At 37.2% G+C, this 17,629-nt stretch overlaps 1 protein-coding gene across 1 annotated transcript in view; it reads left to right on the top strand.

Moving 5' to 3' along the window:
- Positions 1-17,629, top strand: part of FBXL17 (F-box and leucine rich repeat protein 17) — a 122,137-nt gene that overhangs the window by 102,526 nt on the left and 1,982 nt on the right. Inside the window, exon 8 of the mRNA XM_081318405.1 lies at positions 6,787-6,929. Within this exon, the coding sequence (XP_081174531.1) occupies positions 6,787-6,929 (143 nt within the window). The remainder of the gene's footprint in view (positions 1-6,786; positions 6,930-17,629) is intronic.

The raw sequence follows: 17,629 nt of genomic DNA, 5'->3' as shown, positions 1-17,629 counted from the left end.
ACAACTGCAACTCTTTTGAGAGTGACTGATTCAAAGTCACCCAAGCACCTTTCATGTCTTAGGGCAGACTCCATCATCTTTACCATTATACCAAATTGGTTCTCAATCAAATCAAGCCATCAAAATTCAAAAATAATAACTGGGATTTGTGTGTACATATCAAATCAGAATGTTCCCAGGAATTGTGGGGTAGGGGTCTTCATCTTTATATCTTTAGATAAGGCTTCAAGTTCGATATGCATGCATATGGATATAAATGTCTTTGTATATAAGTGGCTTTTACTTTTGGGGTGCCGTGAAACAATTTCAATAATTTATTATTAACATAGAGCCTATGTTAGTTTATGTTTTTAATAATCTTCAGGCACACTAACATTGTTTATATAAAGAGTCAGAGGAATGATAACATCACAACAGCTCCATCCCCACATATATTTTTTTCTTTGTGATGTGTTTTAATCCAAACTTGAAATTTTAAGCCTGACAATTGTACAACTGTTGCAAATATTATAATTAATTTCTACCTTGCCTACAAACAGATTCATGGTTGGGAAACTATGATTAGATAAATTGTTCCTAAGCAAAGAACATGAGGGTACAGTTACTTTTTTTAACTAGCAATCAATTTTTTAATTGTGTTGGAAAAAACAGCCAGCAAATATAAATGGTGCAAACAATGGCTGCAATTCCTAGCATGACTACTTCAAAACTGAATGAGAACTAAGAACTGGCACAAAACTGTGAGGGGATCAGGAAATGTAGGAAATGCATGAACATAAACTTTTGATCTGTGAATCTGATAGGCCTTTTTGGAAAATTAGATAAAATGGAAAGATGGAGGAGTTGAAACAGCTATCAGCTCACTATAGATAATTTATTTAACAGATGGCTGAGCAGCAGTGGGAAGATGGGTGATTTAGAAGATAGGGTTAATTTCACAACCAATTCTACAAGTAGTATGTATAAAAACAAGTGATAAGGATGTTAAATATCTTTTTATATATAATGTTATTAAAGTTTTTTTAAAGAAAGGTAAAAATTAATGAAAATTATTGAATATTAAGTAAGAAAAAGAAAGGAATCCCAAATAAAGTAAAAAAAGAAAAAGCTAAAAGTGCAAAAAAGGGGGGAAAAGTTAAAAAAATATTGACAAGAAGGAAAAATATACAAAGAACTAGCTTCTGAGATCTTTACAGCAATTATAAGTACAATGATAAATTTACCTCCTACTCTGTGCTTAACTCTCTGCTTTCTATAATCTATCCTGTCCAATCACCAAAACCATAAATCCCTTCCAACATCATGATCAATATCATTATTCAGTTTTATGCAAAAAGTCCATAAGGACAGTCAGCAATTGTAAGTCATGTTTTTCATTATAACCTTTTCATTTATAACTTTGAACAATCATTAAGCAAACGATTGTAAATCAAAGGCTTTATAATATAATGAAAATTTCAGTCCTTTCAACCACATATTTTCCCAATGTTCCAACTGTATATTATAACAAAATGTTTTTACTTGTCATACATTTTCACTTGTTTCACTTCTGTTTCAAATTTTAGTAAAAAAATATTCTTTTTATTGATTGTATGTTCGCTATTTGTAAACAATTTTACTTCAAACTCAGTCTTAGAATGTTCAAAAGCATAAATTCCTTTGCCTACTTTAAATATTTCTGATAATTGTAAATAATACCCTTTGCTACCAGTTCTCTTCTTGATGTATTTTTACATTGCCCTTGATAAACTCTAGTATCTCAATAAGTATGTTAATGAACTTGTAGCTTGCAAACCAAAGTTGCTTTTTTCATTGGTGAAACAAGTTTAAATCATAATTTGTGGGATAATAGAAAAACAGTATTGCAATCTCTGAGTAGCAATGAAGAAGAATCTCTGAGTAAGTTGTTTGACGAACAATGCAAGTATTGTTCTGGCTACCATATGTTGTTCTGGCTGCCATATGTTGAATTCTATAAGAGACTTACTATATTTTATTTAAAAAGACTTCCATAGAAACAGTTTAATTCATATAAACATCTGGCAGGATATCAAATATTTATTACAAGAGTCTTCAAAGATAGAGCTTGCCTTCCTCTATTTTAAAAAAAACAAAATAAAGTGAGTTTTAAACAGAGAATTGAGTCTAAAGAAGCTACTGAGAATGAACTTGAAAAAATAAAGACGAGGTGAGTAATGATAGTGGATGTCTTGTTATAATCTTGATAGAAAAGTCGTGATAGAAAAGAGGACTAAATCATTAAATGCATTGAATAAGAAGATGTGATATCTATACAGAATTCAGAATAATTGCAAAAATTTTCCAGCACAACAGAAATCTTGCTGATTAAGGTACAGGAATATACAAGTATATATTGATATCCTCCACATATATTATGTGAATTTATTATTATTAACCTGAGGATATAATTTAGTTGTAATTTTTATGAATGATCCTGATTTATTTCATAGATGCATAGCAAAATGTATTTGATTATTAATACAGCCAAACCTGGTTGGAATTATGGAAAGTTAACAGGAATGGATCCAACCTCACCTTAAGGAAGGGGATCCATAGGGCAGGTTCCATAGCAGAAAAAGACTTTCCATCAACAGTTTTTTGTACAAGAATCCAATAAATCAAAGGTAATAGCCATTATTTTCAAAACTGGCATAAAGTTCAAGGTTCAAAAGAGTCTAAAAGACAGGGAAAATAGGTACATATTTATAGAAGGAAAATCTGATCATAAAGCATTAACCCTATTTATATATATTCCTAATCAGATGATTTATTATAAAGAGAATAAGTATATATAATAATTTTTCCCATGGGAAAGTAATCATCTTTGTATTTTTGCTATAAAAAATTTATTTTTATTTTTTATTTTAATTAGCACTGGATGCAAACAAAACAATGGATGCATGGTTAAATATATAGAACGAAATGACTCAAAGTCAATTTGAAAGATCTCTCCTGCTATTGACAAGTTTATTGACAAAATAGATAATGCTGTGGAAGAGAAACATCCTGTACTGCTCAAGAAAATTGATCTAATAGTGGACATAAAAATCACAGATTAAAGAAGAACATGGAAAAATCTGAAAAATGGAAACTAGAGACAACACCAGCTAATGTTACAACAATTAAAAGAGGTTATATTTTACACAACTATAGTTATTTCTATTACCGTGTTTCCCAAAAATAAGACCTATCCTGAAAATAAGACCTAGTTTGATTTTTATGTGTGCACCTAATATAAGCCCTACCCCCAAAATAAGCCCTAGTTAAGACCCTAGCCACTCTATCCCATTGTCTGATTGTTCAAGGTGGGATGAGGCAGACGCATACAAATCAAGCTAGGGTGGGGGTGGAGGGATGGAGCTGCCCCACACACCCTGCAGCAGCTTACCTCAGGGCTTCCGTAGCCAGCCTGCCGTGCTTCAACATCTTCACCTTGTGGCAGCGGAAACAACAGCCCTTTTTAACAGGAGCCTGTGTGGCTGCTGGGCCACTGCTGGTTGCAAGTGGCTACTCATGACAGGAGGTCACGTGGCTTATCACGCAGGTGCCCATACTAGCGGCAGGATGACGTGCGTTGCTCAGGTGCCATCATTTGCGCATGTCACAACACACCACGTGGAGTCCTGCCACAAGCAGAAGAAGTTGGGCTGCAGCATGACAGGTGTCGGATGCCTGGCTGCGGTGATCCTGAGGTAAGCGGTTAAGACGTCCCTAGAAATTAAGACCTAGTGCCTCTTTTGGAAACACAGTAGACTAAAAAAGGAACTTGAATGACTGCTTTTATATTGGAATTACAAGAGGGAATTATTTAATGCTGGCAGTGATTTTCTGACAAAACTTAAAAAGAAAATAATACGAAACCATATGTTGAAGTATTTTCTGAAGGGATCTGGGGTTAATACATTTGGGTGTAAGAAGAAACAATATAAAGTAGACTTATTTGACCAAACCTAAAATAGATAGATTGTTATTTCTGGTAATTTATAATGTTTTTTTGTTTTTTTGCCAGCTCTTGAAGAATATGTTTTAAGTTATTATTTTATAAATAACAGTTATGTAGAAAAGAGGTTACTTTTTACATGTTAAATTTATTTGTCTAAAAATGATGCTGATATTTTTAGTAAGTATTATTGGATTTTTATAGATTGTATTTGAATGATGAGGTTTGAAGAATTTGCTTAAGAGATCTGATTAAGACCAATATAATTATTTTGCTCCCTTTGTAACATACTGGATTTTTACTGATTGTTTTTGAAAAAAAATTGAAAGGATTTTAAGTGGTATTATAAATGTATAATAGCTATACTATTATTTCTGGTAAACCTTAATGAATTTTTGCTAATTAGAATGGAGGACATTTTAAAGATTTGTTTGAGAATGGAATAATATTAGGGATCAAGAATGGTTTGTTATATTTTAAGAGGCGGTGATAAATTTATGCTTGCTGGGTAAGAAAGGGAAGTTCCTTTTTCTTTTCTTCTCTTTTTTCTTGTTTTTTATTTTTTATAGTTTACATTAGTTTTACTTTGCATTTTGTAATTTCCAATAAAGTTATTGGTAAAAAATACATTAACAATCTACTAGCAAAATATGCAAGAACTGGACTAGCATGTATAAATAGATAGTAAATAAAAGGAAACAGGTGATTTGGTGGCAGATAAAATCTTCTATCAAATTATTTTTGCCAAACAAAGATATTACAAACATGATAAAAAAACACCTCTAGAATACTGGCAAATAAATTAAAAAAATCTAAATAAAAATGTATTAGTGTAATTAAAAATAGCAATGGCCAAATAGTGACTAAAATATAAGTAAGCATTCAATTTTTTAAAATTTCCCAAGTAATCCATCGCTAATAAAAATCAGTGTTTAAATAGATTAATATTCCCAGAATTTGCTCCAGTGGCTATACAATTTATGAATCTCCTTTCTCTATTTCAGAAACCTCTGAGACTTGATAATTATTTTGGAGTTCATCCAAGCTAAAGAGCTTGAGAAACTTTGCTCTTATAGCTTAAGGCTGGTTATATAGTAGTTCCTCCTTCAATCCTCTGAAGTTGGTCTAAGAGATAATGACTAGAACTTCTGTGTCTGAGTGTGGATCTTCCTTGTCCTAGTCCAGTCCATTAACCAAGGTTGATAGTGACAAGTTTGGATTTCATAGAAATGAAATTACTTTACTTTACTTTACTTTACTTTACTTTACTTTACTTTACTTTATTTATTTATTTATTTATTTATTTATTTGTTTGTTTTTATAAACCGCCCTTCTCCCGAGGGACTCGGGGCGGTGTACAGAGGAAGGAAGGTATACAGATTGAACAATAAAAAACAATAGTAAAAACAAACTGGGACCCCAATTAAAGCTATCATGCCAGGCCGGACTGCTGGAACAGGAAAGTTTTTAAGTCGCGTCGGAAGGTGCGGAGGTCGGGGGCCATCCGGATTTCGGTTGGTAAGCTGTTCCAGAGGGCTGGCGCACCCACTGAGAATGCCCTCCCCCTGGGGGCCACCAGCCAACATTCCTTGAGCGGTGGCACCCTGAGGAGGCCCTCTCTGTGGGAGCGCACAGGACGGTGGGGTGCTGACATTGGCAGAAGGTGCTCCCGTAGGTAGTCCGGACCCATGCCATGTAGGGCTTTGTATGTCATTGTTAGCACCTTGAACTTCACACGGAAGGCAACCGGAAGCCAGTGCAGCGCACGGAGGAGAGGTGTGATATGGGAGTATCGGGAGGCTCCCAAGAGTGTCCGTGCCGCTGCACTTTGCACCAGTTGAAGCTTCCGAGTGGATCTCAAGGGCAGCCCCATGTAGAGAGAGTTACAGTAGTCTAGGCGAGAGGTCACAAGGGCACTTTACTTTACTTTACTTTACTTTACTTTACTTTACTTTACTTTACTTTACTTTACTTTACTTTACTTTACTTTACTTTACTTTACTTTACTTTACTTTACTTTACTGTAAACCGCCCTGAGTCCTTCGGGAATAAGGCGGTATATAAAACTAATTAAATAAATATGAGGAGGCAAACCCCACTTCTTGTATACTTGTGTCAACATTCCAATGCATGTTGAAAAGGGCACAATTTTTGTTGCAAACACTTTTATGAATTTTACCCTCCACCTTTATTCTAACTTATAACTATATCAATAATTGCCAAGAAAGTCAAATCATACTGAGAAGTGGTGGAAATGCCAGGAGTTAGAAAGTTGACATGTAAAATAACTCAAAAGTACCAGAAAGAAATACATAGTGCTGTTTAGAAAATATTAGAAATCAGTTTAGAAACGAAGCCACAATTCTTCTAGGGATAACTCTAAAGCATTTTAACAAAACAAAACAAAATTATAATTATTTACTGAAATGTATGTTCAGTAAATATATATTTACTGAAATATATGTTGCGAGGAAAAGAGGAACTTTACCAAAGATATCAGACTGGAAACTAAAACTTGGAGAATAATGGCAAAATTAAGACCATATATTTACAACAGAAGTTTAACCAAACTTAACCGCTACATATTATGCAGCAAGGCAAATGTAAGTATTTTACAGTATGGTTTTTAAAGAGAAAAAGTCCTGGTAAAGTTCTTTGTTTTTAAATATATGTACAAATATTGTAAATCGATCAAAGTACAACAAAAGAAGTTTAAGTGTAGATATTTATAATGTTTGCTTTAATATTTCTGCATGTATTTATAAAATAAATGCTTGTCTGATTTATGTTTCATTTCTGGTTCTGGCTTGTTTGATGTTTTACAGCACTGATAGCCATTGGAAGATACAGTATGACAATAGAGACAGTTGACGTTGGGTGGTGTAAAGAAATTACAGATCAGGGAGCCACCCAGATTGCTCAGACTAGTAAATCTCTCCGATACCTGGGACTGATGAGATGTGATAAGGTAAGAAACATTGTGTAAACAACCAGTATGACATCCCCATGTGTTTGACAACCACATTTTTAAATCTATTCAAGCAAAACAGCAAAGGCAAATTCTGTATGTGATCTTTTGGTCCTTTCTGGTTGCTTAATATTGAAGTTATGATGCTAACATAGTTTTACATAGTTTCACTTTCTGAATTTTCTCATTTCTGTTTGATTATTATATACAATTCATTAATATAACAATCTGCTTAGATTTAAAATAAAAATATAAAAATATGCCCTGACCCCCCCAAAAGAACAAAATATATGACTGTAAAATTCCTAACTTTGCCTCATGTTTCTTGTGCATAACTCATCGTTTTAAAAACAAGAAGCTTAATATATTTACTTAAAATGATATAAATACAGTATAACCATTATATATTATTATTTTTTCCATACATTATGGACTATTTCTTGCTTATTCAGAAAAACATTAAAATGTTTCTTCGTACTACATTTTTTTACTTTTAAAAACAAATTGAAACTTTAAAAAAACATCTAAGCTAAAGGAACAACTATTTTGTTAGTGTGATTTGCTTACAGAGCATACTACCGTATATACTTGAGTATAAGCCGAATTTTTCAGCCCACTTTTTGGGCTGAAAAATTCCACTTCGGCTTATACTCCAGTCAACAAAAAAACTTACCGAGGACTTGTGCGCGGCCGAGGCTTTGGTGCTTCCGGGATCGCCCGCACCTCTCCCAAGCCACCGCCGTCCGAGACCAGCCGAAGTTTGGGGAGGTTTGGGGAGGTGCGCGCGCACCTCCCCAAACTCCGCGCCTTGCCTGCCTGCTTCTTTCCGCAGCGGAAAGAAGCAGGCAGGCAGGGCGCGGAGGAACGGAGACTTGCCGACGTTTGGGGAGGTTTGGGCGCCTCCCCAAACCTCGGCAGGTCTCCGTTCCTCCGCGCAGACCTGCCGACGTTTGGGGAGGTTTGGGCGCCTCCCCAAACCTCCCCAAACCTCGGCAGGTCTCCGTTCCTCCTGCCGACCTTTGGGGAGGTTTGGGCGCCTCCCCAAACCTCGGCAGGTCTCCGTTCCTCCTGCCGACCTTTGGGGAGGTTTGGGCGCCTCCCCAAACCTCGGCAGGTCTCCGTTCCTCCTGCCGACCTTTGGGGAGGTTTGGGCGCCTCCCCAAACCTCGGCAGGTCTCCGTTCCTCCTGCCGACCTTTGGGGAGGTTTGGGCGCCTCCCCAAACCTCCCCAAACCTCGGCAGGTCTCCGTTCCTCCTGCCGACCTTTGGGGAGGTTTGGGCGCCTCCCCAAACCTCCCCAAACCTCGGCAGGTCTCCGTTCCTCCTGCCGACCTTTGGGGAGGTTTGGGCGCCTCCCCAAACCTCGGCAGGTCTCCGTTCCTCCGCGCAGACCTGCCGACCTTTGGGGAGGTTTGGGCGCCTCCCCAAACCTCCCCAAACCTCGGCAGGTCTCCGTTCCTCCTGCCGACCTTTGGGGAGGTTTGGGCGCCTCCCCAAACCTCGGCAGGTCTCCGTTCCTCCGCGCAGACCTGCCGACCTTTGGGGAGGTTTGGGCGCCTCCCCAAACCTCCCCAAACCTCGGCAGGTCTCCGTTCTTCCTGCCGACCTTTGGGGAGGTTTGGGCGCCTCCCCAAACCTCCCCAAACGTCGGCAGGTCTGCGCGGAGGAACGGAGACCTGCCGAGGTTTGGGGAGGTTTGGGGAGGCGCCCAAACCTCCCCAAACAGGAACGGAGACCTGCCGAGGTTTGGGGAGGTTTGGGGAGGCGCCCAAACCTCCCCAAACGTCGGCAGGTCTGCGCGGAGGAACGGAGACCTGCCGAGGTTTGGGGAGGTTTGGGGAGGCGCCCAAACCTCCCCAAACAGGAACGGAGACCTGCCGAGGTTTGGGGACGTTTGGGGAGGCGCCCAAACCTCCCCAAAGGTCGGCAGGTCTGCGCGGAGGAACGGAGACCTGCCGAGGTTTGGGGAGGCGCCCAAACCTCCCCAAAGGTCGGCAGGAGGAACGGAGACCTGCCGAGGTTTGGGGAGGTTTGGGGAGGCGCCCAAACCTCCCCAAAGGTCGGCAGGAGGAACGGAGACCTGCCGAGGTTTGGGGAGGTTTGGGGAGGCGCCCAAACCTCCCCAAAGGTCGGCAGGAGGAACGGAGACCTGCCGAGGTTTGGGGAGGCGCCCAAACCTCCCCAAAGGTCGGCAGGAGGAACGGAGACCTGCCGAGGTTTGGGGAGGTTTGGGGAGGCGCCCAAACCTCCCCAAAGGTCGGCAGGAGGAACGGAGACCTGCCGAGGTTTGGGGAGGTTTGGGGAGGCGCCCAAACCTCCCCAAAGGTCGGCAGGAGGAACGGAGACCTGCCGACGTTTGGGGAGGTTTGGGGAGGCGCCCAAACCTCCCCAAAGGTCGGCAGGAGGAACGGAGACCTGCCGACGAGCCGCGGCCACACAGGGTATTCCTGTGTATTCAGGCTTGCAAAATGGCGGATCGAGCCTCTGCTGGCGGCAGAGGCTTGCAGAACGGCGGATCGGCTTATACTCGAGTCAATAACTTTTTCCAGTTTTTGGGGGTGAAATTGGGGGTCTCGGCTTATACTCGAGTCGGCTTATACTCAAGTATATACGGTAGTTTATACCTGAATATTTTGTGAGAGGCAAGACAAGCAAAGTACAGATAGTCCTTGATTTAGCAGCCCCAATTGGGACCAGCAACTTGATTAGGCAATCATTAAGTGAAAATGTGACTGTGCTTATGCTCTTACATTGGCTTTTCTTTGCTTTATGAACCTGCAAAGATTATAAATGCAAAGATTTGTTGCAAAATTATTTTTCCATCACTGTACTGCAAAATGGTCACTATATGACTCAGTTGCTAAATGAAGACTGCCATTGTCTGAGAGTCTTATTTGATGAATAGTGCTAAAAATATCTGCTTAATTTCTTGGATTTAATAGGCCTTCAATTATCAATCAATTTTACACATATTTTGTGGGTATAATTAAACTTGCTTGTACAATAAAGGAAGCTTTAAAAAAAAAGTCTATGTCCTCCCTTGAAGTACCAAAAATTTCAATGACCTTGGCGTTTTAAACAGATTTTAGTATGCCATCAGTTAAACCATATATAATCTATATACAGTATTGTCTGTACTTCTTTAATTGCTTGCTTATGTTTTCCTGACTTGCTACAAAAAGAACTGCATGCTGTGAAGGGAGACAACTAAGCTAACAAGAATAAGAATCTGTGAGAGTGCTACAAAGCAAGTAGGGAAAACTGTTCTTGATTAATGGGGAAATATATATTGGCTATCTTGATGAGAATGCTGTAAAGTGTGGCATAAGAGACACCACTGGGGGTCATTTAACTTGCTTGTTAAACCTCTGTGTTCAAGGGAAAGCTGAATAATAGCCATAAAAAGAACAAAATTCAGAAGCGGTATCCTGAATTTAAAATGTTTTAGATGCAATGTTGGCAGCTTAAGAGCTTCATTCCTCTTTCATAGAAAGTAGAGAACCTTTCTTCCTTAATTTTTAATATTTCATGCAGAATTCATTTATTTTTCCAACTAATGCTTTTAGAACATTATTACAGTAATATTTGGCAAATAGGAAAGGTTATTAAATGCCATTGTGACTAAAAGGTGTTCAACCACGCACTTGCATGAGTAATACATTTGGGTTCAATTTTTCACCTTCTAACCTTTTCCAAAATATTGAATAGGTTGCTATACCAGATAGACATTTCCCTTTATGTGATGTTAACAGATATGGAAGAAAAACTATCAACACAATGACTATAATGAAAATATAGCAAAAGATTCCAATATTCTCCCCAAAACATTCTTTTATGACATAATTTCCTTGGAGTCTTTTTCATGTGTACTTCATATAAATTTAGAATTACTAAGTCCTAACTAGTCCAGGGAGGGACGCGGTGGCTCAGTGGGTTAGGACGCTGAGTTTGTCGATCAGATGGTCGGCAGTTTGGCGGGTCGAATCCCGAGTGCCGCGTAACAGAGTGAGCGCCTGTTACTCGTCCCAGCTTCTGCCAACCTAGCAGTTCGAAAGCACGTAAAAATGCAAGTAGAAAAATAGGGACCACTACGGTGGGAAGGTAACAGTGTTCTGTGCGCCTTTGGCGTCTAGTCATGCCGGCCACATGACCGTGGAGACGTCCTTGGACAAGCGCTGGCTCTTCGGCTTTGAAACGAAGATGAGCACCATCCCCTGGAGTTGGAAACGACTAGCACCCATGTGCGGGGGAGCCTTTACCTTTACCTTTTTAACTAGTCCAGAGAAATTGCTGAGCTGGCTAAATCCAGCCTCTGCTTAATTATGTTGATTATATAACTGGTTCTGGGCAACAGATTTCACTAGTGGTTATTGCTATTGATCCCCACTATGAAAATAATCAGATTAATTACTTTTTCATCAAGTTCCATTAGTATAGTTCTTTTGATTTTCATAGAGTTGACACAACAGCTTTAAGGAACAAAATGGCTTGGTAATAATATTAAGTAAAATATTGTTTTATTGTCCTGTCAAGTCATTATTCCACTAAGGTAGAATAGAAATATTAATCAAAAAAGATAGATCTAAGAACTATGCTTTTGCTGTCTAAATGAGTAAGATTTCTAGTATGAAAATATTGCATGACTCCTTACTTAGTTGAGAGTAGTATTCTTCTGGAAGAAAATCATTATCATTTTTTTAAGAAGAAGAAGAAAAAGCTGGTTCCGTTAATGGAATAAGTGGAACTTCCCATGTATCCTCAGAATCCATTCTGGGACAGATTTTGAGACTGTGGAAAGAAAGTAGAAAATAACATTTCGTTGCTAAGGAAATCTCATTTGAATATGGGATTTGGAGGTTGAATGATCACCACTACTTGTGATGTCTTCAATTTTGCTAGATCTCAAATTTTCTAAGATTTCACTGATCTTATCCAGAAAATATAGGAATACCATGAAATCTGTTTTTGTGAATTTTTAATCAAAATGAATGAAATTATATATGTGTTTATTCAAAAGTAAGATATTTATAGATTTTTAATTATTTAAAATGCTGTTCAAAATAAAGTACAAAACTGTGAGAAGCAAGATACAAATGGCAATATAACCAAGCATACACCAAACAAAGCACCAGCTTGCAGCTTCATTAAATAAAGAATTCTATGAGCCCCAAATGTAGAAAATACTTTTTTAAGAAAATATTAATTGAAGAATGTCTACAGTTATGTCCCAATGTAATCCAATTAGGGTTGGATTAGATCAGAGGGTTGGATTAGATCAGACATGTCAAACTCGTGATGTCACACAAGGTATCGGAGCTTTTTCCCCTTTGCCGGCAATGGGATGGGCGCGGTTTCATCATGACATGTCCGGCCCATGGGCCGGCAGTTTAACAACCCTGTATTAGATTGTTCTTTCCCAGCTGCATTAAAATATACATGCAGTTAGCACAGGGGAGAAGGCTTAAATTTTTCTGTAAAATGAACCTAAGGGATATCCCATTTGGCTGAACATTTTTATGATACACTGACATATTCTGTAATATTACTAAAAGACTAAATAATTACTAAGAAATACCCAAAATGAAATAATAGTTATGAAGTAATTAATTAAGAATTGTAGCATAAAATGTTTTTTCTATTATGTTAAACAAAAGTGGTTTTCACAATATTGTTGGCTTAAGAATTGAAGTGACAACTTTCATTTTTTTAAGAAAAGATATTTTCTTAAGTATGCAGCATTTATTACACACACACACACACACACACACACATTCATATGAATAGCTATAATTTGCAGAAATCAAGTAGCTCATATTTGATTCTCTGAATTTTTGAAATGTTATGTGTAATTGGATATCTGATACTCAAAAACTCACACAATCCTATTAGAAGGCAATTTACTTCAATGATTTCATCCATTTTAATTCTCTAAATTTATTTTAAATTTACATCTGGAACATTAGCTTTTTAAAAAATAGAATAAATGATTTTTAATATAATATAATGTTCCATTAGTAACTTTTTCCAATTTGTTAGTTTAATACTAGTACAATATTTCTAGTTTAACATTTCACCCTTACTTAATTTTGTAATATGGGAGTTATACTAGATACTCCCTTCAAATAACAGAGTACCATATAGATCAGGTGATTGAGCTAACCACTTGGGAATGAATTAAGCTGTGAGAGAGACAACCCCTTCATTTATTATTTTGCATACAGACTTTAGTAGTGCAGTCTAAGGCAGAACATGGAAATGATGATCTACTTCATAGGAATAATATATAAGAAATGGGTCTGAGTAAATTCACTTTGACAAAAGTAATGCATCAGTATTCAGGTAGATGCTAGCCTTACAAGGTGCCGTCACTTAGTCCACTTTTATTGTTTTTAATCGATAATTCAAACTGAAGTGCATTGTTTGCCTTAACACTTATAAAATCCAGGATGCGGATGTTTTTCTGTGAGTGTATTATTCAACTAGCCTTAAGCCCTCAGCACTGAGGTAATCACTGAAACTTTGTGGAACATCTCAGCTGAATAGATCAAGTGCCTAGCACTTCACACAGAATGATTTCACAAACCTTTTGTTATGTTGTAGCTACAGGCAGGAATTATAATTAGGCCACCTGAGAATGTTATTCATTCAACTATTAAGTTAAAAAATATACTTAAAAATAATATTCAGGATATATAACACATAAACCTGTTAAAACCATTGAAAAGAAGGAAAAGGACATATGAAAGGTTTCTAAACAGTGGAAATCTGAATAGTAAGTATTTTAAATGTATAAATAGTTCACCAGGATTATTTGTTTGTCAAATTTGTATAGCCGACCATCTCCATACAAGATTCTGGGTGAAGCCAATCCAAAAAATAAAAGTAGCAAAAACAATGTATTGCCATATAAAATCATAAAACAAAACTGATATATTGTCACATTAGTTATTACAATCAGGTTCTGGAATAAGAATATGGTTTGATTTTGTCTGTGAATTGTAGAATTTCAATAAATACCACCAGTGCTTTTATTTGATATACATGGCCAATTTTGGGTCAAGTCTATAAAGTAGTTTATTTTGGTCTCTGTGTTATATACATTGCTGTCTGTTGCCACAAGTCCCATAAATTCAGGTTTCTGTATTAGTTCTGAGAAAATAAGTTGATATTCATCAGTATCCATCAGGTTGGAGGATGGGATAGAGCCAAATCTTAAAGCTCGCAGTTATGAACTGTACACATGATATGCTAATTGATACATATAGTATGCTTTCTGATACTTGATATATAGTAGGAGATTCCAGACAAATATGATAACTAGGATTTCTAATATTAAATTCTCCCAATAAACTTATATTTGGTGTGTTACAGCTGCTTGTTGCAATTAGTATTTAGTTTGGTTTGGTCTTTTGCCATGAAAGTACATCCAACTAATAAGACAACCCACATTCATCCTCTGCGCTAACTAGTACAATTGCTTCATTTGGCAGTGGGAGCTGGGGATGGAAATATATATGCATTACATTATTCTAAGAAGGAATGGGGCAGTCAGTTTTATGTAAAGCACAAAAAATGTTAAGGATATGAGTTTAAAAAAGGAAATACAGCTAAATCTATTCACCATACTTATACCTTTCTATCGTTAAAAACTATCCTTGATTCCATCACTTATATGCATCATATTGTCTTTTATTGTTTATAAATTTCATTGATTTTGAGGATTTCGCCATTTCACTTTTTTCAGTCTTACCTTTCCCCACTCTTCCTTAATTAATATATTTTCCCTCATTTACTCCCCCTATATTGCCAAATTACCTTAATGTACTTCTTTTGTACTTGTTATTCACTTTTGCATTCAATCCACATTCATTCAATGCCCATTCATATTTCTTTCTGTTTTAGTACACACACGCTTTCTAAGTAGCCTATTCTCACTGCATCCAGCTTTTATGTATCTCCTGTCTTACAAAGTACATAGAACAATGTCCTTGTATACACCCGTTTTTTGCCTCTTTTGAGAAACATTCCTTGCAACAGACCAATTACCATTCTGCCAACATTTTTATTTTCATCACAAGCACTCTGCATTCTCTCTGCTTCTTTTAATTTAACCATTCTCTGCTGTTCTGACCATGCTCTTTGCAACTTGATGGAAAGTTTTTTCTTTAGAACTCAGAACAAATGATCGCATTCCAGTTTTGCTGAACTCTTACATGATTGTTCTGAAAAAAAGAAAGCCAGCAATAAAATCTGAAGAGATCCTGAATAATTTTATTCAGCAAGTAGGGCAAGGTTGATATGAATCACTTTTCTACTTCCTTCAGTAATTCTCAGCACAGCATATCCCATCACCAGCTTAAGTATTGCTGTTGCTTGGGGTCCCTCTTCCCTACTGAAGTGTGCATAGTAAACACAGCACAGCATATCCCTCTGGCCTTTCTAGTGCCTCCCCTCCCTCTATCAGCTGTTGATATATTTGGATTTTTCCCTCAGTTATACCCCACTCCCAAACACTCTTGCTCAGAACAAACCCATTTCATCTTGTATACAGAACAAAACATCCAAAACTAGTGTTTGTGTTCAGGCACCATTCATGCAAAATGCGTTGTTTACTGTTCATACTAGTTCATGTATACAACATTTTGAATATCTTTATTTGCAGCTATTTTTTTCTATTTTTTTCTCTTAGTTTTGGAGCATTTTGGCTAGTATTTCACACATTCAACCTAAACCCAATTTTATCTGAAATATGTTCACACTATTCTATGCAAGTTAAGATCTCTAATTTAGAGACTACTTTGCAAACCAGAACATCACTGCATATATCCTATTAACCAGAACATACATTCCATGTTGTGATACATACTCAGGATGATCATATAGTCTATAGGCCTATCTAATTAACTTCTCTTCTGCCTTTGCAACTATTATGTATGATAGGGCCCACACACACACACATATAAGCAATATATTTGCTAAAATTACCGCACAGTGTACAAAAGTATCATGTTTTCATAGAAGTCTGGGAGTTACAGTTTCAACATCTGGAAGGTGCCTGTCGCATTGGCAAAGGCTAATATAGGCTTTATGTGATCATCCACATATTGCAGTAACATTTCTGATCAGTTTTAAAATATAATTTTCTGATATGTCTGAGCTGCCATAGAGCTTGTACCACTACAGATTTCATTCTGATTGATTAAAAGGCACTTCCTGTTTTTTGGACACATTCAGTGTTGCTGTAATATAGTTGTTTACAAAAGTGTTTAGGGCATGCAGGGTCTCTGTGTACTTGAAATAGAAGTTAAACCAATTTTCTATCCAAGTTGCTCTTCAGTTGACAAATCTCCCAATGAAGATTGAATGTTTCTATTATCAAAGCAGAAGAACTGTAGATTAAACCCGTCATTTATCCCTGTCATAAAATGCAATCACTGTTCATTCTCTGCACTGCCTAGCACAATTGCTTCAGTTTGGTGTTTGCTCAGGGCAGTAGGACTGAGGGCGGGGGGGGGGGAGAAATAACAATAGTAAAGAGATATTTGAAGAGAGTCTGTTGTTCTTTAACATGCCCTCGCCCAAAGATTTTAAGAAAATTAAATATATATTTGTGGTAAGAATGGAAAATGCCTTGGATATTTAAATCTATTTTAGTTCAACATCAATAAAGTACAAAGTGAACAATTGTGACAAAGGAACACAGTTAAGAGTATTTAAATTAAATATTGATGTATTTTAAAATTCAATAAAAAAATCTAAGGAAAGTTACCTAGAAGTCATGTTTTTAGGTTAATCTAGTTTTTCTAATCTATAGAATGATGGAAGCTGTCTGGCTCTGTGATATGAACTACAATCAGCTTAAAAATAATTGACAAATTAATCCCTTCACAGCACTGCAGTTGTAGAGATGTTAAGTTTAATTAGACCTTATTGATTGCTTTGTATGATAGAGGAATAAAGGTAATATCTCTGGTTAAGGTCTAGTACAGATATTTCTGACCTTCTAAGCTGTACATTTTAATTATTGATTGTGATGATTGTGGTTATTACAGAGGGAAGATTTTAATTCTTTTGCAATGAGAAATGTGGGGGGAGGGGCAAAATTGCCCTTTTGTCTGATGAAGAGATGGGTTTTTCATTGACAGCTAAAAATATATGATTCAGATTCATATATTCAGATGCATAAATAGCTTTTGCTTGAATGTTGTAATAATACAGCCTATCTAGATAGTATTAAAATCATTCTGAAGTTTAGAGTTTAGAGACATTTTTCTACCCAGTATTTCTGCTGGAAGCCCAAGTGGCTGATATGTTACCCATTTTCATGTTATTGTGCTCTTTTCTGGAGATTTTAGTTATGACTACAGTGTATCAAAGTGCTACTGCAATGAATTTTACCTGAAGATGCAGTTAAAGAGTGTTCAGAAACTCCAACATATCTAAAATGTAATGGATAAATTGTCTTTTTTTTAATCCCATTTATATCCCGCCCTTCTCCAAAGACTCAGGGCGGCTTATGATCTAAAGCACAAATCAATGTGCTTAGCAATAGCCTTCATTCTATGTATATGCCTACTTATTAGGGCTTTCGGGGGGCCCCAAGCGGCATTATTACAAAGTCAGCTTATTGCCCCCAACAATCTGGGTCCTCATTTTTACCTACCTCAGAAGGATGGAAGGCTGAGTCAACCTTGAGCCTG

Source organism: Vipera berus, assembly GCF_964194415.1.
Source record: "Vipera berus genome assembly, chromosome: 2".
Taxonomy (NCBI): domain Eukaryota; kingdom Metazoa; phylum Chordata; class Lepidosauria; order Squamata; family Viperidae; genus Vipera; species Vipera berus.
Note: the sequence above shows the minus strand (reverse complement) of the source record. Positions and strands in the feature narration are given on the sequence as shown.